At 39.7% G+C, this 24,884-nt stretch overlaps 1 protein-coding gene and 1 long non-coding RNA gene across 4 annotated transcripts in view; both read left to right on the top strand.

The window, feature by feature from the left end:
* Positions 1-24,884, top strand: part of LOC128573628 (uncharacterized) — a 100,731-nt gene that overhangs the window by 11,845 nt on the left and 64,002 nt on the right. The window lies entirely within an intron of this gene.
* TRPC4AP (transient receptor potential cation channel subfamily C member 4 associated protein) overlaps positions 1-24,884 on the top strand; it is a 76,259-nt gene that overhangs the window by 6,823 nt on the left and 44,552 nt on the right. For 2 of the 3 annotated variants that reach the window (XM_053573925.1, XM_053573924.1), the window contains exons 2-5: positions 7,392-7,520; positions 9,447-9,563; positions 19,495-19,552; positions 23,032-23,087. In XM_053573925.1, the coding sequence (XP_053429900.1) occupies positions 7,392-7,520; positions 9,447-9,563; positions 19,495-19,552; positions 23,032-23,087 (360 nt within the window). Of the gene's footprint in view, positions 1-699; positions 843-7,391; positions 7,521-9,446; positions 9,564-19,494; positions 19,553-23,031; positions 23,088-24,884 lie in introns of those variants that run through there. The other variant, XM_053573926.1, reaches the window with a different exon arrangement.

The raw sequence follows: 24,884 nt of genomic DNA, 5'->3' as shown, positions 1-24,884 counted from the left end.
CTACTGCTGTTCTTAAGGATTTTTCAGAGTTGGAAAAAGAGAAGTTGATTGTGTTGACTGTTATTCTTTTGGTTAAAGGAATATTTTATTCATTGTTAATAGTTTTTATAATGAGAATTTGGTTAATGAAGGGATTTCACTAGCTTTTGCTTTAATGCTCTTTATATCATGACTAAATGAAAAAAGATAATGCAGTAGCTGCAAGTTTTCAGAAAGTCAGCATGGATAATAGACTGGTGGAATTCTTTTCCTACCAGTAAGCAAAGCATGGAACACTTCACAAAGTACTTTACCAAGGCAAGCTTGAAAGAGCTTTCAGAGTGTGATCAGAATCTGCAAACTGTAGGAGCTAGTAGGGAGCTCTAGAAGGAACTTCAAGAGCGTATGTCCCATGGTGATCCATTTACAGATAGAATTTTATTTGTCAAGGAGGAGATAAAAAAAAAATCCCAGAACTGGTTGTCATTGGAATAATCTGGTTAAGTGTAATGAGTATGATGGAGTGGAAGGAAAAAGAGGAGCTTGTAGCAGGGTTAGCCATCAGGCACTTGAATACAGCCCTCTACTTGCTGCCTTTACTGCTTACAGTCAGTTTGAGCTGACTCTGTTACTGTAGATTCAGGAGTATTGCCTATGAGAACTTCACTTTATGAGAGCCTTCCACAAAATAGTGGTTTTTTTTTTTTTTTTTTATAAAGCTCAAGTCCTGAGTGAATAGCCCATTCTGAAGTGGTGTAAAGATGCACATGTTGCAAAGGGGAGAAGTGTCTTCCTTGAACAAATGAAAAAGTTTGAAGAGTGGCTCAAAAATGCTAAAGAATCTGATTCTGAAGCCAAAGAAGGTAACAGAATTTTGAAACTATACCCTCAGCAAAGCAAACAGGAGTTGTAGATTAAAAAAAGTCATGTATCCTGGTTATTACATTTTCCTACCTCTCTATATCAAGCATTATGTAAGAGCTTTTGTGGCAAATTTGTTTTTTTTTTTTTTTTTTGAGACAGAGCCTCAAGTTGTCACCCTGGGTAGAGAGCTGTGGCATCACAGCTCACAGCAACCTCCCAACTCCTGGGCTCAAGCGATTCTCCTGCCTCTGCCTCCCAAGTAGCTACACAGGCGCCTGCTACAACGCCCAGCTAGTTTTTGGTTGCAGCCGTTATTGTTGTTTGGCAGGCCTGAGCTAGATTCGAACCCACCAACTCAGGTGTATGTGACTGGCGCCTTAGCCGCTTGAGCCACAGGCACTGAGCCTTGTGGCAAATTTTATTAAACTTTTTCTGTGGTTACAGCAGATGCTGGGTTTAGTTTCTGAAACCATGTTTTAACTTGCTGCAGGAGCTATAGATTTGAATCTAATACTGCATTAGTCTTTTCAATTATCTTCTACCCTTGTATTTTCTATTATAATAATGTATTTTAAGGCCTTTCACAGTGAACATTTTATTCCCTGAGTTTTCTATAAACAATTTTCAAAATACGATGTGGTTAAAATAATTTGTTATAAAAATTGCTTACAACTGTAAAAGTACCCAGAGTCTCAAGAGGCAACCATTTGTGTGATAATTTGGTGTGCTCATCAATGAAAACCTCATATATAATAATTCATTAATGTGTGTTGAGTATTTGAACTGTTGCTTGCATGTTAACATTTTCTTGCATTTTTAACCCCAGGTATCCTTAAGCATAATTATTTGCTATCTGATTTTATCCTTAAAAAGCCATGGAGAACAAATTTGAAAAGTTTTGAGAAATCATATGTGGCAGAGGTGGTGGAAAGAAGAAAGTTGAGCTGTTCCATTTAGAAACATGTGCATTCAGTTTGTATCTTTCTAAGAAAAATAAATGGCTGATCTTTTCATTCAACCATTTTCAAATGTAATTTAGAAAAGTCTTATTACTTTAAAGTATTTTATACTCAGAATACACTTAGATTAATAAGAAAGGACCCATGAAGAAGTCAGAGGAAATGACTGATGTATTAAACCCCGTAAAAATTGTTGAACATGAGAATCTAGATATAACTTAGATTTCCTATTAGTGATAATTATATGTTCCCACTTGGTCATATTGGACTGGCTTCTTTCTCTTTAACATATTCAATAATGACTTAAGTATCTGGCTATTAGCATACCTTAGTTGCCATTTTTTAATTGCCATGAGCCAAATACTTCCTCTATACAATTGATCCATTTATTTTAATGGCTGCCTTTTTGTTTTCATCTTTCTTGCTGTTACTTACCTATATATGTAGTCCTTTGGGGAAAAAATAGCCCCATTTTTTTGATGGAAAGATTATGTGTTAAAAAGTGAACGTTTTGGGGCGGCGCCTGTGGCTCAGTCGGTAAGGCGCCGGCCCCATATACCGAGGGTGGCGGGTTCAAACCCGGCCCTGGCTGAACTGCAACCAAAAAATAGCCGGGTGTTGTGACAGGCACCTGTAGTCCCAGCTACTCGGGAGGCTGAGGCAAGAGAATCGCTTAAGCCCAGGAGTTGGAGGTTGCTGTGAGCTGTATGATGCCATGGCACTCTACCAAGGGCCATAAAGTGAAACTCTCTCTCTGCAAAAAAAGAAGAAAGTGAACGTTTTGAAGGTTTTTTTAATTGGTGAGGAAAACTAGCCTGGAATAATGCCACCAGAAGCTAAGTAGAAATTGCTCCTTTTGAAGATGGCATTCTTGGATGGTGCCTGTGGCTCCGTGGGTAGGGCACCGGCCCCATATACCAAGGATGGTGGGTTTGAGCCCAGCCCCAGCCAAACTGCAACAAAAAATAGCCGGGCATTGTGGTGGGCACCTGTAGTCCCAGCTACTCAGGAGGCTGAGGCAAAAGAATCGCCTAAGCCCAGGAGTTGAAGGTTGTTGTGAGCTGTGACGCCACGGCACTCTACCGAGGGCAACAAAGTGAAACTCTGTCTCAAAAAAAAAGAAAAAAAATGAAGGTGTCATTTTTGTGAACCAGGAATTTGGTGTTTAAAATTTATCCTAGTATTATTTGAAATAAAGGTATAGTAACCTTAAAGTCATAACGATAACATTGTGAATGGGATGCGTTTATTAAATGAATAACATCGATAAAGCTTTCATGCGCAGGAAAAACATAACTAGATTTCTACATAGTGCTCTGTTTTTATAATGTTATTTGTAGTTCTGAAAAGCCTTTTTTTTTTTTTTAAATCCCTCCTTACACTTTAAAAAAACACAGAAGTTTTAAACTTTCATGAAGTCCAGTTTATCTGTTTTTAATTTGGTTGATTGTATTTTAGGTCTTCTGAGAAAGTTGCCTAATCTAAGGTAGTGAAATTTACACCTTTATTTTAAGAGTTTTATTGTTTTAGCTTTTACATTTAGGTTTTTTATCTATTTTGACTTAGTTTTTGTATATGATGTGAGGAAGGAGTCTATCTTCATTCTTTTGCTTACAGATAACAAGTTGTCACATATTTGGTAAAAAGACCATTCTTTCTCTCATTGAATTGTCTTGACACACTTGTCAAAAATCAACATGTAGGGCGGCGCCTGTGGCTCAGTCAGTAAGGCGCCGGCCCCATATACCGAGGGTGGCGGGTTCAAACCCAGCCCCGGCTGAACTGCAACCAAAAAATAGCTGGGCGTTGTGGTGGGCGCCTGTAGTCCCAGCTACTCGGGAGGCTGAGGCAGGAGAATCGCTTAAGCCCAGGAGTTGGAGGTTGCTGTGAGCTGTGTGAGGCCACGGCACTCTACTGAGGGCCATAAAGTGAGACTCTGTCTCTACAAAAAAAAAAAAAAAATCAACATGTAAGAGTTTTTGGAATCTCATTGCTATTCCATTGATCTAGATGTCTGTCCTTATGCCAGCACTATGCAGTCTTGTTTTTTGTTTGTTTATTTTTTTTGAGACAAGAGTCTCACTGTGCCACCCTCAGTAGAGTGCTTTGGTGTCACAGCTCACAGCAACCTCCAACTCTTGGGCTTAAGTGATTCTCTTGCTTCAGCCTCCCAAAGAGCTGGGACTACAGGAGCTCGGCACAACGCCCGGCTGTTTTTTGGTTGTAGTTGTCATTGTTTGGCAGGCCCAGGCTGGGTTCTGACCTGCCAGCTCCGGTATATGTGGCTCGTGCCCTAGCTGCTGAGCTACAGGTGCTGAGCCCACTATGCAGTCTTATTGTAGGCTTGTAATAAATTTAGAAATTAGGAAGCATGATTCCTCCAACTTTTTCAAGATTGTTTTGGCTATTACAGATCCCTTTCATTTCCATGTGAATTTTAAGATTAGCTTGTCAGTTTCTTCAATGAAGCCAGCTGGGGTTTAGATAGGAATTATATGAATCTATGTGGGGAATATTGTCATTTAAGCAATATTAAGTCTTCTCATCTACGAACATAAGATGTCTTTCCATTTATTTAGGTCTCTTTTAATTTCTTGCAGCAGTGTTTTACAATTTCCTTGTGTAAATCTTGAACTTACTTGTTAAATTTATTCCTAAGCATTTTTTTTTTTTTTTTTTGCTATTACACATGAACCTTTCTTCTCTTTCAAATCTTTCTTTTCTTTCCCTTCCCTCTTTCCTTATATCTATGATCCTCTGGAATGAAGTTGTTTTAATTTTATTTTTGAATTGTTTATTGCAAGTGGATAGAAATAAATCTCATTTTTGTATATTGATCTTGTTTTTTTAATTAAATCATAGCCATGTACATTAATGCAATCATGGGGTACAATGTGTTGGTTTTATATACAATTTGAAATATTTTTATCAAACTGGTTAACATAGCCTTCATGGCGTTTTCTTAGTTATTGTGTTAAGACATTTATATTCTACACTTAGTAAATTTCACATGTACCCTTGTAAGATGCACCTGTATATTGATCTTATATCCTGAAACCTTGTTGAACTCATTTATTAGCTCTACTAGTTTCTCTTGTGTGTGGAGTCCTTGGGATTTTCTATATGCAAGATCATATCATCTGTAAATAGCGATAGTTTTACTCCTCCTTTCCAATCTGAGTGTCTTTTCTCTTTCTTGCCTAATTGACCACGTTAGAATTTCTAGCACAATGTCAAATAAAACGCTTATTTTTTTCCCTGGTCTTAGTCTTTGACCAGTAAGCAGAATGTTAGCTATGGACTTCTTGTAAATGCCCTTTACAAGATTGAGGAAGCTCCTCTAACTCCTTGTTTGTCTAATGTTTTTTTTTTTCATGAAAGAGTGATTTCTGCCATGTTTTCTTTTGCATCTGTTGCTGTATCATGTGGGTTTTGCCCTATAGTCTATTAATACGTTGTATTGTCATTGATTGATTTTCATATATTGGATCACCCTCACATTCCTGGGATAAATCTTGCTTGATCATAGAGTATAATACTTTTCATAGGTTAGCTGGATTTGGTTTGGTAGTATTTTGCTTAGGATTTTTGCATCTATATTCATAAGAGATACCAATCTGTAGTTTTCTTGTGATCTTTGTCTTGATTTGATATCAGGGTAGTACTGGTCTCAATAGAATGAGTTGGGTAATGTTCCTTTCTCTTCTATTTTATGGAAAAGCCTGAAATATTAGTGTTAATTCTTCTTTACAAGTTTGGTAGAATATACCAGTGAAGCCATCTATCTGGTCTTGGAATTTTATTTTGTGGGTTTTATTTTTTTTAATCACTGCAGTTTGAGTATCCCTTACCTGAAGTGCTTGGAACTAGATCTGTGTTTCGGATTTTGGATTTTGGATTTTCTTTGCGGGGGTGAGATTTTGGAATATTTGTCTTATATTTATCTATCAAATCCAGAAATAAAAAACCTGAGATGGTCCAATGAGCACTTCTTTTTAGAGTCATGTCAGTACTCAGGAAGGTTCAGACTTTTTTTTTGCAGTTTTTGGCCAGGGCCAGGTTTGAACCCACCACCTCTGGTATATGGGGCCGGCGCCTTACTCCTTTGAGCCATAGCGCCACCCACAGAAAGGTTCAGATTTTCAGAACATTTCAGATTTTTGGATTTGGGCTGCTCAACCTGTAATTTGAATCATATAAGTTGGTCATTGATTGGTAGCTAAAGGTTTGTCAGTTTTGTTATGTTTTTAAAGAATCTTGAAAGCTTTGTTTTTGTTTTTTTCTCTATTATTTTTCTGTTTATTTCACTTATTTCTGCTACACTCTTTTTTATTTCCTTTCTTGTCCTTTTTTTGGGTTTAGTTTGCTCCTTTTTTTCCTAGTTTGTCATGGATTATTAGATTATTTAGATTTTGATCTGTGATCTCTCTTATTTTAGTATTGGTGTTTACAGCTATAAATTTCTCTGTAAGCACTACTTTTGCTGGCTCCTATAACCATGTTTTTCTTTTTTGCCTTTCAAGGAAAGATGTTTTTCCCTTGTTTTTGAGCTTGCTTGAACAATATGAAATTGCTGATATTCAGTCATTTTTGATCTACAGAAAGAAGTGGTAATTTCCTATGTTTCACCCTAACATGAATCATTCTCCCAAACATTTCATTCCCTTCCATTACTGCCTGTATTATCTTTATTTTTAAAATCTAAGAAAACAAGCTGAAAAAGGATAATGGGACTTGTCCATTATCATAGGACTGATGTGTGTCAGGGTAGAACTGGAACATATTGAAGACCTGCTTATCCTGGACTAGCATTTACGAGGAGCTTTTGATTTGATTGAGGGACAAGTGCACATGAAAATAATTCACATCTGGTGCCTGATAATGGTATGTCCCAGAGTGTTAGTGAAAACTCATAACTGGTTAATGTTCCTGTCATTGTGTTATTGCTATTGCTCATGCCTTCAAACATTTACTTAGTCCCTGCTCTGTGCCACGCACTCAGTGAGTTGAGAGTGATGGGGAGGACAGAGCAAGAAAAAGGATGGGGAGAAATGGGAACACAGCTGCATACCTTCTCGGAAGTAGCTTGTGAAGGGGGACAAATGAATCATTAATTGAGATATAATAGGATAAATTATACTGTAGATAAGCCCCAATGAGAGAGGCACTTAATCACTTAGAAAGGAGAGCTAGGAAGGCCAGTCAAGGAAAATTTCTGGTGGTTTAACTTGCATCTTGAAGAAGCATTTTGGGTAGAGAAGGCAGGGAGAGAAGATTTTAGTTAGGGGGAGAGCGTGTGCACAGAGGCACAGAGATGGGTCATATAGATTTAGATCTTAGAGTGTACATTGGGCAAGAAGTGAGACTGGCCAGCAGAGTAGAGGGTAGGTTATGAAGGGTGTTCTATCCAAGGGCAAGAAGTTGGGGTTTTCACTTTGTAGGCCGTTGGCAAGCTTTTGAAGATTTCTAAGAAAGAGGCCTTTGAATTGTTTGTGCTAGGTGGGTTTGGAAGTCAGCTGCTCTCTTTTGCCATATCTAGTAGCAATTCTTTCTTCACTAGTAAAATGTTCTTTTTTTTTTGATTCACAGTACACTGAGACATTTTTGGTGGAGAGGGACAAACAATCCAAATGGAGTGGAATTCCTCAGTTGCTCCTTAAGCTGTATGCCACCAGCCACCTCCATAGTGACTTCGTTGAGTGCCAAAACATCCTCAAGGTAATTTTTAGGGGCCTAGTAGGGGCTGTATTTAGGGCCTCCAGGTGACACAAGCTGTCTGCTTTTTATTTTCCCTTCTGTCTGCTTTTTTTAAATAGCCTATTTTTATTGTGTGAGCTGTAGAAAATTTGAGTTCAGGAGAAGTTCAAAGAAGAAAGTAAAAATCACCTGTAATTCCACGATCTAGGGATAATCACTGTTAGGTTCCAAGTGTGTATCCTTCTCAGCTATATTCATGCTTTATTTTGTGGGAGTGTTTGCTTTATTAATTTGTGTTCTGGGGTTGGGATAACATTCTAGACAGTGGTTCTCAACCTTCTTCATGCCGCGGCCCTTTAATGCAGTTCCTGTGGGTCGCGACCTACAGGTTGAGAACCGCTGATTTAAAAGATCCCCTATTACCGAAGGATCATGGAAAGGGCCTTCTGGTTGAAACTTATGACTAACATAAGATTGAAGGGGCCAAGTTGATAGTTGGGAAATGGGTGGAAAAAAACAAAGACATTATGACAGGATAGTTGTTCTCAAACTGGAGTGTGTATCAGAATCACCTGGAGGGCTTGGTAAAGCACAGAATGCTGTGTCTTATAAAAATTTTTGATTCAGTAGGTGTGGCGTTACCTTATTCAAACTAGGGCTGGCCCCATATTTGAATTTAGAGCCACCAGCTTTAGCTGCAGTTAAAACCCATATAATTTATATTTGATCACAATGAAAGTAAATAATATAATGTCATTTAGAGGTGAAGTTTTGAAGTCATGTAAGTTATTCTAAAATAGAAACTAAATAAGCTTAGTCTTTAAAGACATTCTTGATCTTCTCACAGGCTGAATGATAGAAATTATGGCTTCTTGTTTAAAAATACTTTGTCTTTTATAGTAGTATACCAGAAATAATGCTTTACAAAGAATTGCACATTGAAGATTCCTACAGATGGGGTAGAGGTGAAATTAAGGGGGAAGGAAATTAGAAATTTGTGAGTCCTTGCTTATGTGATCATTATTTCTTTATTTATCCAGCAAATACTTACTTGAACCTTACCATGTCTATGTTTTTCTGTAAGATTTTTTTTTCTCTCAGCTTTGTTCCATGTGAACAAAGAATTCTATGGCCCCCAAAGACGAGAATTACTGCCTTATCTCTATCAAATACCTGCAGTGCCTTGGGACCTATGGAGAATATTAAGTGGAATCTGTCCCATTCTTTCAGGAGCATTTAGTTTAGGGAAGAAATAATGTAGGTTTGTAAATAGGTACAAAATAAAAGTCCTAAATGCCACAAATGAGTTACAGATGGCTTTGGGGGGTTAGAAGAGCATCAGATTGTTTCTGGCTGGGGGAAAGCAGGAGAGAGTTCCTGTAGGAAGTGACATTGTGCAATGATTTGGTTATTGCTGCAGAACTAGTCACTCCAAAAGCGCGTAGTTTGAAGTAACAGCCATTATTTATCTCTTACAATTCTACAGTGATTGAGTAGTTCTGCTTCATGTGGTGTTGGGTGGGGTACTGAAATATCTGAAATGTCCAAAATGGCCTTGCTCACATCCCTGGCAGGGGGTGCTAGTCATCAGGTGGAGATCAGCTAAGGATATCAATCTTGGCCGCCGCCTTGTGGCCTCCCCAAGTGGCTGTGTTGGGCTTCACTTCTCACAGCATGACAGTTGGGCTGCAAGTTGGCAAAGGCCAGGTCTACCAAGCCTTCCTTGAGGCTTATGTTAGAAATGGCATAGTGTCACTTCTGACATGTTCCATTAATTGAAGCAGGTCACATCAGCCCACATTGAGCATGGGAAAGGCTCTGCAGGGGCTTCGGTACTATCAAGTGTGGATCATTGGGGGCTATCTTTGTGCTCAGACTGATGTTTTAGTGTCTGGTCTATGTTGGTTACTTAAAACAGAATGTCTCTATGTACTTTTTTTAAACTAGGAAATTTCTCCTCTTCTCTCCATGGAGGCTATGGCATTTGTTACTGAAGAGAGGAAACTTACCCAGGAAACCACTTATCCGAATACTTATATTTTTGACTTGTTTGGAGGTGTTGATGTAAGTAGCTGTTTGTTATTACTACTGTTACTACTACTTAATGGTTTGAGAATTTAACTCTTAAAATGGGAAACAGGAAGCATTTCAGAATTTATAGGAACCATTTCAGATTTTAACTTTTAGAAGCTCAATGGTATTCACCTATGTTGAAGCAGCATAGTTTTTATTTTAGAACAGTGGTTCTCAACCTGTGGGTCACAACCCCTTTGTAACAATGAAAATACATCCTGCATATCAGATATTTACATTATGATTCATAACAGTAGCAAAATTACAGTTATGAAGTAGCAATGAAAATAATTTTATGGTTGGGGGGTCACCACAACATAAGGAACTTTATTAAAGGGTCGCGGCATTAGGAGGCATTAGGAAGGTTGAGAACCACTGTTTTAGAAGAATTAGTTTATTTGAAATTGATAATACTATGTATATCCACGTTGTTTTAAAGATACAAAGTGAAAAGTTCCCCAGTTTCCCAGTGACACCTCCTCAGAAGCAGTTGTATTATTAGTTTCTTGTGTGTCTTTTTTTTTTTTTTTTTTGAGACAGAGTCTTACTTTGTCACTCTCAGTAGAGTGCTGTGGCATCATAGCTCTGTGGCGTCATAGCTCACAGCAACCTCAAACTCTTGGTCAAGCAATTGTCTTGCCTCAGCCTCCTGAGTAGCTAGGACTACAAGTGCCTGCCACAATTCCTGGCTTTTTTTTTTTTTTTTTAAGAGACAAGGTCTCTCTTTGGCTCAGGCTGGTCTCAAGCCTGTGAGCTCAGGCAATCCACCCGCCGTGGCCTTCCAGAGTGCTTGAATTACAGGCATGAGCCACCACACCTGGCCCTTTTGTGTTCTTCTAAAGATGTTCTGTGGGAATATGTGTGTGTAAATATCCCCTACTACCTCAGTCTATTTTTTCCCCACATAGAGTGGCATACCATATACAGGTGTACTACATACCCTCTTGTTTTTTGCATGTAACTCAAGCTTGGGAATAGTATCATTTCAGTACATGTAAATTTGCCTCATTTTATATACCTAAATAGTATTTCCTATATAATTATACCATTATTTGTTTACCCAGGCCCCAGTGGATGGGCTTTTAGAGTTATTCTACCTTTTCTCTTACGAGATTACAATAAAGATCTTGGATATATTTTTTTATACTTGTGAGTATATATCTTTGGAACAAAAGCATATGTGCTTTTGATTGATTAAAAAATAATGCAGTTTACATACCTAAGAGGTTTTGTCAACTTACATCCCCAATAACAAGGTATAAGAGTTTATACATTTATTCACATTGTCACGAACATATTGTCTGTATGTGTACTTTTTTTTTTTCCAAGACAGAGTCTCATTTTGTCGCCCTCGGTAGAGGGCTGTGGTGTCACAGCTCACAGCAACCTCCAACTCTTTGGGGCTTAAGCGGTTCTCTTGCCTCAGCCTCCCAAGTAGCTGGGACTGCAGGTGCCTGCCACAATGCCCGGCTTTTTTTTGTTACAGTTTGGCCAGGGCCGGGTTTGAACCTGCCACCCTCGGTATATGGGGCCATTGTCTTACCCGCTGAGCCACAGGTGCAGCTCTGTCTGTGTGTGTACTTTTATGGACTTTGTTATTGAAGTATAACCTTTATACAGAAGAGCACACCAGTAGTTGTTATAGTCAGTTCACTTTTCTCACACCACCCAAATCTAGAAATAGAACATTACCAGCCCCTAGAAGCCTCCTTCACCAAAGAGTATATTTTAAGTATTTACTAAGCAGATGTAAGAAAAATGGTGTTTCTTGACAGTCTCATTTTGTCACCCTTGGTAGAGTGCCATGGCATCACAGCTCACAGCAACCTCAAACTCCTAGGCGTAAACAATTCTCTTGCCTCAGCTTCTCACATGGCTGGGACTACAAGCACCTGCCATAGCACCTGGCTATTTTTAGAAACGGGGTCTTGTTCTTACTCAGGCTGATCTCGAACTTGTGAGCTCAGGCAATCTACCCACCTAAGATTCCCAAATGCTGGGATTACAGGTGTGAGCCACCTCACTGGCAAAAATGGTATTTCTTCATAGTTCTTTCTTTTTTTTTGAGACAGAGTCTCATTTTGTCACTCTTGGTAGAGTGCCATGGCATCACAGTTCACAGCAGCCTCCAACTCTTTTTTTAAAGATGAGGTCTCGCTCTGACTCAGGCTGGTCTCAAACTCATGAGCTCAGGCAATTCACCCACCTTGGCTTCCCAGAGTGCTAGGATTACAGGCGTGAGCCACCTCACCCAGCCTCTTCATAGTTTTTTTTTTTTTTTTTTAAATCAACTTTATTGGTATATGGTTCACACACCATAAAATTCACCCATCTAAAATGTATAGTTCAGAGGTTCTTTTTTTTTTTTTTTTAGGTTTATTTATTTATTTATTTATTTTGGCCGGGGCTGGGTTTGAACCCGCCACCTCTGGCATATGGGACCGGCGCCCTACTCCTTGAGCCACAGGTGCCGCCCAAGTTCAGAGGTTCTTAGTGTATTCACAGATAAGTGCAACTGTCATCATAGTCAATTTTAGAACATTTTTATCACTCCCAAAAAGAAACTCCATATGTTTTAGATATCACTCCCCTACTTCTCTAGCCTCCCCATCCCTCTACCCCACCACTCTAACAAACACTAATTTACTTTTGTCTCTGTAGACTTCCTTATTGTGGACATTTCATGTAAATGGAATTATATAATACGTGGGCTTTTTATGACTGAATTTTTTCACTTAGCGTAATGCTTTCAGGGTTCATCTGTGTTACCACACATAGCTATACTCATTCCTTTTTATGGTCAAATAATGTTCCATTGTGTGGCTATACCACATTTTCTATATCCATTTATTGAGGGACATTTGAGTTGTTTCTGCCTTTTGGCTATTATGAATGACACTGTTATAAACATTCTTGTACAAGTTCTTTATGGATATAGTTCTTTATTTCTTTTGAACATATGATTGGGAGTAGAGTTGCTGCATCATATGGTACCTCTTGGTTTAATTGTTTGAGAAGCTACCAAAGTGTTTTCCAAAGAGGCTCCACCATTTATATTCCTACTAGCAGTGTATGATCGTTCTGATTTCTCGGTCCTTGCCAACATTTGTTATCTGTTACTTTGATTACAGCCATTCTAGGAAATATGAAGTGATCTCTCATTGTGGTTTTGATTTGCATTTCCCTGAGGGCTAATAATGTTGAGCATCCTTTCATGAATTTATCATTTGTGTGTCTTCCTTGAATAAATATCCATCTTTTTTTTTTGTTTTTAGGATTTTTCTCTCTTTCTTTTTTTGCTTCTTTCTTTCTTTTTTTTTTTATTGCAGTGGCATCCTCATAACTCACTGCAACCTCAAACTCCTCAACTCAAGTAATCTTCCTGCCTCAGGCTTCTGAGTAGTTGGGACTACAAGGCATAGGCCACCATGCCTGGCTACTTTTTCTGTTTTTTGTAGAGATGTAGTCTTGTTCTTTTGTAGAGATGTTGTTCTTGCTCTTGTTGATCTCAAATTCCTAGCATTCATTAATCCTCCCACCTTAGCCTCCCAAAGTGGTAGCACAGGCCAGTGTGCTTGGCCCAGAGATATTTATTTTTTTAAGTTATCAGATTGGTCATTATTTACTTTTGTGGCTTCAGAGTTTTGTGCTTTTCCCACGATTGAATTATAAACCATGTCTATTTCTTTCTAATATTTTAAAGTTTTTATTGTATACATTTAAAGTTTTCACCATTTGAAATTTATTTTGGTATAATGAGTGAAGGGTTGGGATCAACTCCCTCCCCCCCAAAAAAACATATCTACCCTTATCTCTATTGCCTGGAGTGAGCATGAAGGAGGGAGCATTTTGCGGTGCTGTGGTCAGTTTGTATCTTGATCTGGGTGGTATTCAGTTTGTAAAAACTGAAGCAGTACACATAAGATTTGTACTTTTACTGCAGCAATCCCCAACCTTTTTGGCACCAGGGATTGGTTTTATGGAAGATAGTTTTTCCATGGACTGAAGATGGGGATGAGACAGGAGGGTAGAGCTCAGGCCATGATGCAAGCAAGTGTTTGGGAAGTGGATGTAAATACAAAGGAAGCTTCACTTGCTTGCTTACCACCTCTATGTAGCCTGGTTCCTATCAGGCCATAGACTGGAACTTTTTTTGGCACTAGGGACCAGTTTCATGGAAGACAGTTTTTCCACAGAAAAGGCGTGATGGGAAGGATGCGACAGGAGGTGGAGCTCAGGCAGTGATGGTGTGTGGCCCAGTTCTTAACACGTGCAGCCTGGGAGTTGAGGACCACAGCTTTACTATATCATGTTATACTTCAATTCTTAAAAAGTTTCCTTTTTCATAAAGATGCTATCTTCCACTAAAGTAAAGATTGATTGTTACCTCTGCACCTATAGCCCTTATTCTTTAATTGCTATTCAGTAAGCACCCTGTCTTTAGCACTCTTTTGTAGCATTTACTTGTTGGCCAGCTCAAAAGACCCTTTGTTTCTGAATTCTTCATCCAGTGTCTACTCAGTACAAGCATATATATATATGGGAGAAGAAAGAATAATGGAGATTTCTAGCCTGATATCTGTTTGCAGTGAAGTGTAGCTTTCTCTAATAGGTACCTATTCTATCTTAGGACATTTTTGGATCAACTATTCTTGATTTTGGGGGGTTTTCTCTTCTGCTTTGAGGTAGGTCAGCTTCTGAGTTTCACTTTATTGCCCTCGGTAGAGTGCCGTGGCGTCACACAGCTCACAGCAACCTCCAACTCCTGGGCTTAGGTGATTCTCCTGCCTCAGCCTCCCGAGTAGCTGGGACTACAGGCGCCCACCACAACGCCCAGCTATTTTTTTTTTTTAATTGCAGTTCGGCCGGGGCTGGGTTTGAACCCGCCACCCTTGGTATATGGGGCCGGCGCCCCGCTCACTGAGCCACAGGCGCCGCCCTGGACATGAACTTTTGTTCAGGTCATTTTGCTCTTCACTCCCCTTTAGTTGAGTGCATTTGTTCTTACAAGTACCTCACCATCTTGCTCCTGAAAGTATTTTTCAGACAGAGTTTGTCATTTCTTCCTCTGCTAATCACTATCAGGACCCCAGAGTAAGCCTGTCTTGATCATTCTGCCCAAAGCTCACATGGATCAGAATAATTGGCCACACTGGTGGCTGGATCACTCCTTGTCAACTTGACCCGAACATGATGGTAAGAAGTGTATCCTAGAGTCTGTAACGTCAGATGCCAAGTAGGTAACCAAACGGAGTAAAGGAGGCCAGAGCAAGTTTATCTGCATAAATGAAATCACTGCAGGGACTTGGGTGAACTAGCAAGTGTGTGCGTGACTTTTCTTTTCCCAGCAACTGTTTCCATGAGGGGATATGGGAAGTCTAGATTTATAGGTAAAAGTCTTCTAGCTTTTCTGCAGGTGTGCACCAAATTAAAAATGTTTGTGGGCCAATGAATCCCCAACAATAAAAAAAAAAAAAAAAAAAGTTTGTGGGCCAGGTGTAAGCCACAGCTTGGCATGCAGGGACTTTATTTATTTATTTATTTATTTTTTTAGAGACAGAATCTTACTTTGTCACCCTTGGTAGAGTGCGGTGGCATCACAGCTCACAGCAACTTCCAGCTCTTGGGTTTAAGCGATTCTCTTAGCCTCAGCCTCCCAAGTAGCTGTGACTACTGGCGCCCCCCACAATGCCTGGCTATTTTTTGTTGCAGTTGTCATTGTTTAGCAGGCCCGGGCCAGGTTTGAAACCGCCTGCCTTGGTGTATGTGGCTGGTGCCCTAACCACTGAGCTATAGGCCAAGTTGGCATGCAGGGACTTTCAGTTTATTCATTGACAAAGTCAGTAGTTTTCTATTTGAAGTGAATTTATTTTAAATATCCTGTATAGTTGAACATCTTATATCTTGGGTAATGGAGATTTCTTTTTTTTTTTTTAATTAAAAATTTTTTTTAAAGTTTTTCTCTGTTTCCTGGGCCAGAGTACAATGTCCCCAGCCTAGCTCACAGGAACCTCAAACTCCTAGGCTCAAATAATCTTCCCGCTTCAGCCTTCTGAGTAGCTGGAACTATAGGCAAGTGCCACCATAGCCAGCTAATTAATTTATTTTTAGTAGAGATGGGATCTTGTTCTTATTGAGGTCAGTCTCAAACTCCTGAGTTCAAGGAATCCTCCCACCTTAGCCTTCCAGAGCGCTAGGACTATAGGTATGAGCCACAGTACCTGGCCAGATTGTGATCTCTTTAGAAAAGCATCTGTGTAATATACTTAAGAGCTTTAAAGAGCAGTACTCATTTTGCTGTTGTTTCCATTTCTGTGATTTTCTCCTGAGAAGAGAAAATGACATAAAACTTTGTATGTGAAGATAGTGTAGCATTATAGGTAATAACTGAGAGTACCTACCAAGAGAAGTTGTTGGTTATTCTATTTGGTTGAGTTTTATAAAGTCATTAACATAATATTAACATGGTAAAAATTCATGATTGAAAAAAACAGGCTGTAAAAATGCATATATACTCTGTAATAATTACTTCAACTTTCCTAGAGGATAACCTTAGGTCTCTTATTATACAAAGCAGGCCTACTGTATTCAGGGCAGCTTTCATTGTTGCCCTACATCATGAAATTTCTTTCTCTCCATCACGAGATTTCTTTTTCTCTCCAACAAGCGTATAGTTAACATTAAATACAGATGTGCAGAAAGCTGAGCCCAGCGCTTCTCCAGAATTTGATAATCCATGGTGCAGGGATAGTTGGAGAGTTTTTAGTTTTAATCCACTGTTTCAAGTTAAAAACAACACATGTTCCCCATTTCTCTTCATTTAGGATGTTGAATTGTAGTGTAGTATTTATGCCAGGAGCAATCTCTAGAGTGTGGGTTTGCTTTCTGAAGATTTGTTACTGGTTTGAGATGAGCAGAGGCTTTCTCAGATCCTCCAGTGGAACTGTCTAGCCGCAAAGATTTGCCTATTGGCTTAAAAACAAATACAGTGGAATCTTTTTAAATTCCATTTAGCTAGAGGTGACTTGGATCTATGCCCAAACATTGGCCAGTAGCTAGCTAGCTAGAGCCAGAGAGTTTTTTGTTTTCATTCTGGGGTTATTCCTAACTTGATTTAAACAATAATAAAGTAAAATACATATAAAGTACATTTACATGTTGGATATCTTAAACATGGGGGTTTAGTCATGTCCTCAGCACATAATTACTTTAAAATGCTTTAATATATTTAACTTTTCAGGCCAGGCACAGTGGCTCACGTCTATAATGCTAGCCCTCTGAGAGGCCAAGAACGGAGGTTCTTGAGGTCAGGAATTCAAGACCAGCCTAAGCAAAACAAGACTCCATCTCTGCTAAAAAATAGAAAAATTAGTTGGGCATTGTGGCAGGCACTTGTAGTCCCAGCTACTTGGGAGGCTGAGGCAGGAGGAGCACTTGAACCTAGGAATTTGAGGTTGCAGTGAGCTAGGCTGAGGCCATGGCACTCTAGTTCAGGCGACAGAGTGAGACTATCTCAAAAAGAAAATGTGAAAAACTGTTTTTGGATCTGTCACCAAAATTCAACTACTCTTTTTTTTAGACAAAGTCTCAAGCTATTGCCCTGGGTAGAGTGCCATGGCGTCACAGCTCACAGCAAACTCTTGGGCTTAAGCAATTCTCTTGCCTCAGCCTCCCAGGTAGCTGGGAATACAGGCACCCACCACAACGCCCAGCTATTTTTTTGGTTGTAGTTGTTGTCGGGCAGGCCTGGGCTGGATTTGAACCCATCAGTTCTGGTGTATACGGCTGACGCCTTAGCCGCTTGAGCCACAGGCGCCAAGCTTGCTTTCCAAAGTTTTATTTTTATTGTACAGGTCTTTCACTCCTAAATACCATTCTTTTTGATGTTTTTGTAAATGGTATTGTTTTCTTTTCTTTTTTCTTTTTTTTTTGGAGACGGTGTCTCACTTTATTGCCTTCAGTAGAGTGCTGTAGTATCACAGCTCACAGCAACCTCCAACTCCCGGGCTTAGGCGATTCTCTAGCCTCAGCCTCTCGAGTAGCTGAGACTACAGGCACCTGCCACAACACCCAGCTATTTTTTGTTGCAGTTTTGCAGAGGCCGGATTTGAACCTGCCACCCTCGGTATATGGGGCCAGTGCCCACTTGAGCTACAGGTGCTGCCCCATAGTTTTCTTTTAATATAGGCATTTACCGCATAAATTTCCCTCTAAGCACTGTATTAGCTGTACCATAAGTTTTGATACATTCATTTATCCCAGTTACTTTCTAATATCCCTTGTGATTTCTTCTTTAGCTTGTTGATTAATTATTTGTGTATTTATGAATTTCCCACATTTCTGATTCTAATTTTGTTCCATTATGGTCAGAGAACATACTTTGTGGGATTTCACTCCTTTTAAATTTATTGAGGCTTGTTTAATGGCCTGACATATACGACATTGGACAATGAAGTTTGCGAACTCATTCTGGAAAAAATGCTACATACCTCATTGCTGAATATCACTAGATCACCATTGACGTACTCCCCTTGACCATCAGTGACTGTAGTGATAGCAGTGAGGTATGTAGCACTTTTTCTAGAATGAGCTCGTGAACTTCATTGTCAGACCTTGTATGATGATAGCTCTGACGGCCATTCCAGAAAAAGAGCTCCAAAATTGCTTTGAAGGGTGGCCTAGGTGCTGGCATCAGTGCATAGGTTCCCAAGGGGAGTACTTTGAAGTTGTAGCACTTTTACTAGGATGAGCTCGGAAATTTGTTTGTCCTTATAATCTATCCTAGAGGATGGTCTGTGTCTGCAGACCTTCTACATCTGCTTAGGGTGTTCAATAGCTGCCTGTTAAGTCTAGTTGGTTTATTGTATTCAAGTGTTCTATTTCTTTGCTCATCTTTTGCCTACTTGTCTACCTAATGTCTGTGCAGTATTGAAAGCAAGGTAGGAAAGTCTTCAGCTATTATTTTTGAATTATCTATTTTTTTCAGTTCTGTCAGTTTTTGCTTCATACATTTTTAGGTTTTGTTGTTAGGTGCATATATGTGTATCTTCCTGATGGATTGCCCTTTTTGTCTTTCTTTTCTCTCAACAGAATGGGTTTTTAAATATATGCTTATTTTAAACATTTTAAGCAAAGTTGTGTGTTATATTAATAAGTATGCAAAATAAGAAATACTTGTATATCACCCCCAATCCTTGTAGAAATCAGTGTTAATAATTCATGTCATATTTTCGAGACCTTTTTTTATAAACTTACACTCATAAGTGTTTGTTAAGCAAAAGAATTATCGTATAATAGTAATAATGTTCTGCAGCTTTTAAAAAATTAAAGCCACATTGGATCCCAGAGATTACTAATTAATTAGTAATCTGACATACTTTTTTTTTTTTTTTTGGAGACAGAGTCTCAAGCTGTCGCCCTGGGTAGAGTGCTATGGCATCACAGCTCAAAGCAACCTACAACTCTTGGGCTTAAGTGATTCTTGCCTCAGCCTCCCAAGTAGCTGGGACTACAGGCGCCCGCAACAACACCCTACTATTTTTTGGTTGTAGCTGTCATTGTTTGGCGGTCCCGGGCTGGATTTGAACCTGCCAGCTGTGGTGTTTGTAGCTGGCGCCTTAGCCGCTTGAACTACTTATTCTTCTTCTTATTATTATTTTTAATGGGAACACTGCATCCCAAAGAGGAGCATTGACTTGCCCTAGTGTTTGCTGAGAATAGGTGGCTGAGCTGGGACTAGTACCCAGATTTCCTGACTCTTCCTACAGTGTTTCTTCCACTGAACCTCACTGCCTCCTAGAAGAAGAGTCTGAAAATACTGTGGCAGATATTTGGGCCATGAGTTGTCTTGGCCAAGATTGTTTTATAAGTTATGCTTTGAATTTTGAAGATGTTGTCCAGTATTTTTTCTTTTTTTTTATAGCTCCTTGTAGAAATTCTTATGAGGCCTACGATCTCTATCCGGGGACAGAAACTAAAAAGTAAGTACACCTATCAGCCGCTGGTCCTCATGTCTCAGCCTACTGGTAGGGTCACAGTTCCCAGAAGTTGCTTTCTTCCTTCTCCTTCCAACTCTTAAAAGTGAGGATGTGCCTTACATTCAAGTGCAGATTGTTCTCTCCACCCCTACTAAGCAGCTCTCTTTATTCATTCTGTGCAGAGTAGAAATTCAGATCTGGTGGTTTAAAAGAAAAAGCATGAAAACCACTGGACTAAAAGAATTAGTATCTTTGTACATTCTAATAATCCTTTGACCCAGCTTTTATGTTTTCTTTGGAAATTCTTCTCATATATAGCTGAGAGAGTAAGGAATACCTAGTTAGATCGGTTTGTTTTATTTTTTAAAACACCTATTAGTTTTTTGTTTTATGGGTGAGATGTTTATGGGTATATGTTCTTTGTAAAATGTTCAGTTGTTACCAGAATATGTATGATAAAAATTCAAAGTGTTTTATTAGTTTGTTATTCATGTTATTTCTTAAGCTGGGTGGTGAGTATGTGGGTATTCTTCTATTATTATTCTTTATATTTTACATATTATACTTTTTTTTTTTAGGTATTCAGTATTTTATTTTAAGAGACGGAGTCTCTGTTCCCCAGGCCCAGAGTGCTGTGTGGCTCTGTCCATAGCTCACTGCAGCCTCAAACTCTTGGGCTCAGACAGTTCCCCAACCTCATCCTCTCGAATAGCTAGGAATACAGGTGCACACATCCACACCCAGCTAATTTTTAAATTATTATTATTATTTATTTATTTATTTTTGTAGAGACAAGGTCTTGCCATGTTGCCCAGGCTTGTTTCAAACTCTTAGCCTCAAGTGATCCTCCTGCCTCCCAAAGTGTTGGGATTACAGGCATAAGCCACTGTGCTCAGCCTCAATTTAATTTTTAAAAGAGTGAGTACACTTAACTGTGGCATTAAAAGCTAGAGATCACTTCAGTTAACATTTGATGAATACCCTTCTATAAACATTGCAATTTTTTTTAATTTAAAGAAATTTTTTACCCCTAACTGCAGTAGGACATAGTATATAAGCCTCACTTGTGTATGCAGTAGTGGTTAAGAGGAGTCATATTCATCTTTAATGTCTCAGCTTTGTACTCTGCCTAAATTGTTCCTTCATGTTCTCTACTTTTCCCAGTACGTATCTTAATAATTACTTTCTGGTGCAAATGTTTGTTTTCACTTCCTCCCATTAGATTTATAAGTTCCATGACTTTTTTGCTTGCTTTTTCTTATCTGCTGTACAATAGAATAAATAAATAGAGTAGAACCTCCATAGTTGACCACCTCCCTATATTGGCCACCTCCTTATGGTGATCTAATTTTCATACACTGACGTGCACCACATGTATGCACCAGTATAGTAGGCCTTCTTTCTTATTTGACCACCTCTGTATGTTGACCAGCTTGTTATAGTCTCTTGGGTGGTCAACTTACAGAGGTTATGCTGTAACCTCTTCTTCATGAATGAAGCCCAATTTCTTTTGAGAATGGAGTGTCCAGAAATAGTGAGATACACTGATCTAGTGATCTGGTTTTTAACCCTACTATGAAGTTGTTAAATAAATCAAAAAGCCTCAACAGTTGTGTAGTGATGGAGGCTCAGTGCCCGTAACTCCGCGGCTACGGTGTCAGCCACATACACCACAGCTGGTGGGTTCGAACCTGGCCTGAGCCTGCTAAACAATGACAACTACAACAAAAAAATAGCCAGGTGTTGTGGCGGGCGCCTGTAGTCCCAGCTATAAGGGAGGCTTAGGCAAGAAAATCACTTAAGCCCAAGAGTTTGAGGTTGCTGTGAGCTGTGATGCCATGGCACAATACCAAGTGCAACATAGTGAGACTGTCTCAACCAAAAAAAAAAAAAAGGTAGTAATAGAGGAATACAGGGTATCAGCAGTGTCTCAAAATCATATGAGGCAGCCCATCTGGTCAAGCTAGCTTGGAAGGGCTAGCCATTGAGATTGCAGAGGAAGACCTAGCGTTTTAGTGTTTATGGCTGAATTGGAGTACATGGAAAAAGTTTTTGAGAATCACAGCCATCCCAGACAAAATACTTGGTTCATACTCAGTTTCATCTTCTGGTTTTGGAGTCATGAAAATTAAGTTTCCTTTTTGTGCTTCTCTTGCTTCTGCTCATAGGAAAGTAACATGCTTTCTTGGAATTAGTAGGTTAGACATTGAAAGAGGTTTGCTCAACACAAACAGCAACAAAACACTGAACACAACACTCAGTGATACACATAGCATCTTTGTTTGCTACTAGACTTATCTTTTTTTTTTTTTTTTGCAGTATTTGGCCGGGGCTGGGTTTGAACCCGCCACCTCCGGCATATGCGGCAGGCGCCCTACTCCTTTGAGCCACAGGTGCCACCCAGCTAGTAGACTTTTCAATGGAAAATTCTTTTTTTCTTTTTTTGGAGACAGCGTGTTACTTTGTCATCTTTGGTAGAGTGCTGTGGTGTCATAGCTCACAGCAACTTCAAACTCCAGAGCTCCAGCAATCCTCTTGCCTCAGCCTCCCAAGTACCTGGGACTACAGGCGCCTACCACAAAACCCGGCTATTTTTTAGAGATGGGGTCTCAGCTCTTGCTCAGGCTGGTCTCAAACTCCTGAGCTCAAGTAATCCACCCACCTTGGCTTCCCAGAATGCTGGGTTATAGGTGTGAGCCACGACACTCAGCCTCAATGGACATTTCTAACAAACAGTTAAGATGCTTATACTTGGGCAGCGCCTGTGGCTCAGTGAGTAGGGCGCCGGCCCCATATGCCGAGGGTGGCGGGTTCAAACCCAGCCCCTGCCAAACTGCAACAAAAAAAAAAAAAAAAAAAAATAGCCGGGCGTTGTGGTGGGCGCCTGTAGTCCCAGCTGCTTGGGAGGCTGAGGCAAGAGAATCGCGTAAGCCCAAGAGTTGGAGGTTGCTGTGAGCCGTGTGACGCCACGGCACTCTACCCGAGGGCAGTATAGTGAGACTCTGTCTTTACAAAAAAAAAAAAGATACTTATACTTTGGATTCTAGTAGTTCTGCTTTTGAAAATATATCTTGAGGAACCAGTTCAGTATAAGCATAAAAAGACCACATGTATATATTAAGTTGCTTATTTGTAGTCCATTTAATAGCAACCCCCCATGCCCCCCCCCAAAAAAAAAACTCTGGATATATCCTAAGCAGGACACAAAGGGAAAATGTATTAATTAAATGGCAGCATCACAATGGGTTGAAATGGTGAAGAATAATAAGAAAATGGCTACTGCACCAAACCAGAAGGTGATAAGCAAATGGGTCTGTAGGTTGTGATGGGCACTATGAAGATCCCTGGTAGACAGGGACTGGAAGGAGGTATGCTAAAAGGAACATCATTGTTTTGAAGGGGATTATGTTGAAAAAATGTAATACTGTTAATACTGTCTTTTCAATGAGGAGAATAACTATTTGTTCCCCTTTCATTTTTAGTAAGTGACGAAATGTCCAAGGACTGCTTGAGCATCCTGTATAACACCTGTGTCTGTGTAAGTACTCTGGAGCTGCATTTATCTCCCTACCATATCAGGATGGTTGAGAAGAGAAAATTTGAATAGAGATGACAGATATGAGAGCCGTCTATCTTCAGATACGGGGGAGTTGGACCTATGTTATGTGTGCCTGAGAATCAGGACCAGCTGGTAGAAATTATGTGGAGGCAAAATTTTGTAAATTTCTTTCTTTTTTTTTTTTTTTAATAGAGACAGAGTCTCACTTTATCATCCTCGGTAGTGCCATGCCATCACAGCTCACAGCAACCTCCAACTCCTGGGCTTCAGCGATTCTCTTGCCTCAGCCTCCTGAGTAGCTGGGACTATAGGCACCCGCCACAACACCCGGCTATTTTTTTGTTGCAATTTGGCCAGGGCCGGGTTTGAACCCACCACCCTCAGTATATGGGGCTGATGCCCTACCCACTGAGCCAGAGGCGCCACCCAAAATTTTGTAACTTTTAAAAGCCAGGGCTGCCTCAGCAGTTACTAAACTCATTTGGCCCTGGAGATGTCTGAGCAAAGACTGTACAATTACTTGGCAAAAGGTGATAAGCATTGACAGAATGTTTATGACCTTTACAACTCCTTTTAACTCCATTATGCCTGTTCTTTTGTTTTCCTTGGTAGAAAACAAAACAAGAACCAGAAGCCCCAGCTGTACATTGACCAAAACACTTTACTAGATTGACCCCTGAGCCAGGAAAAATGGTGAATAAAGGAAACAAGCAATTCAGTAGACAGAAAAGAGCATAGTGCTTAATGTTAGGACTTGATTCTATGTTCTGGCCCTTGGCTTAGTACACCTCCCTGAGCCTTTATCAGTAGAGTCCAGTTAGTAATCATACTAACATCAGAGGGTTGTTATAAGAACTAAATGAGGTAATAGATATGAAAGCACTTTATAAAGTAATGTATAAATGTTAGTTTTTATAAGGCACAATACCTGTCTTTTAGGAGCTTATGGTGTGAAAAACTCTACACAGTGAATCACAACACAGCAGAATGAGACAAGTGCTTTTATAGATGTGAAACCCATATACTATGGAAATAAAAAAGGAACATTTAACTCCATTTCATTTCTTGCCTTATTCAAAACAAAAATTTCAGGCATCTTCTAGGAGTATGTGACATCTATCAAGATCACAAACGTAGAAGTAGGTAAGAAAGAAAAGGATAAAACAAAGGTGGGCACAAACATACAGCCAAGAATTGGGCCGGTATAAAAATGTAGACCATTATGGGCGGCGCCTGTGGCTCAGTCGGTAAGGCACTGGCCCCATATACCGAGGGTGGCGGGTTCAAACCTAGCCCCGGCCAAACTGCAACCAAAAAATAGCCAGGCGTTGTGGCGGGCGCCTGGAGTCCCAGCTATTCGGGAGGCTGAGGCAAGAGAATTGCTTAAGCCCAGGAGTTGGAGGTTGCTGTGAGCTGTGTGAGGCCACGGCACTCTACCGAGGGCCACAAAGTGAGACTCTGTCTCTACAAAAAAAAAAAAAAAAAAAAAAATGTAGACCATTAAATCATCTGTATTATGGATGGGGCACAAATTTGGCAGCTAAAAAGTTGCCAGACAAATAGGGAAATAATGTTTGAACATTTACACAGTTCAGCATCTAGGATAGTGTTATGTGTAATAGAAATATAATAGAAGCCATTTGGCTTATTTTAAATTTCCTTGTTGCCACATTTTTTTTTACAGTTAAAAAAGTAGGAAGAAATAGATCAAGTTGTTTTAATGATACATTTCATTAAATATAGTATATCAAGAATATTATTCCAGGGCGGTGCCTG

The sequence above is a fragment of the Nycticebus coucang genome, chromosome 21 (genome assembly GCF_027406575.1).
Source record: "Nycticebus coucang isolate mNycCou1 chromosome 21, mNycCou1.pri, whole genome shotgun sequence".
NCBI classification, from domain to species: domain Eukaryota; kingdom Metazoa; phylum Chordata; class Mammalia; order Primates; family Lorisidae; genus Nycticebus; species Nycticebus coucang.
Note: the sequence above shows the minus strand (reverse complement) of the source record. Positions and strands in the feature narration are given on the sequence as shown.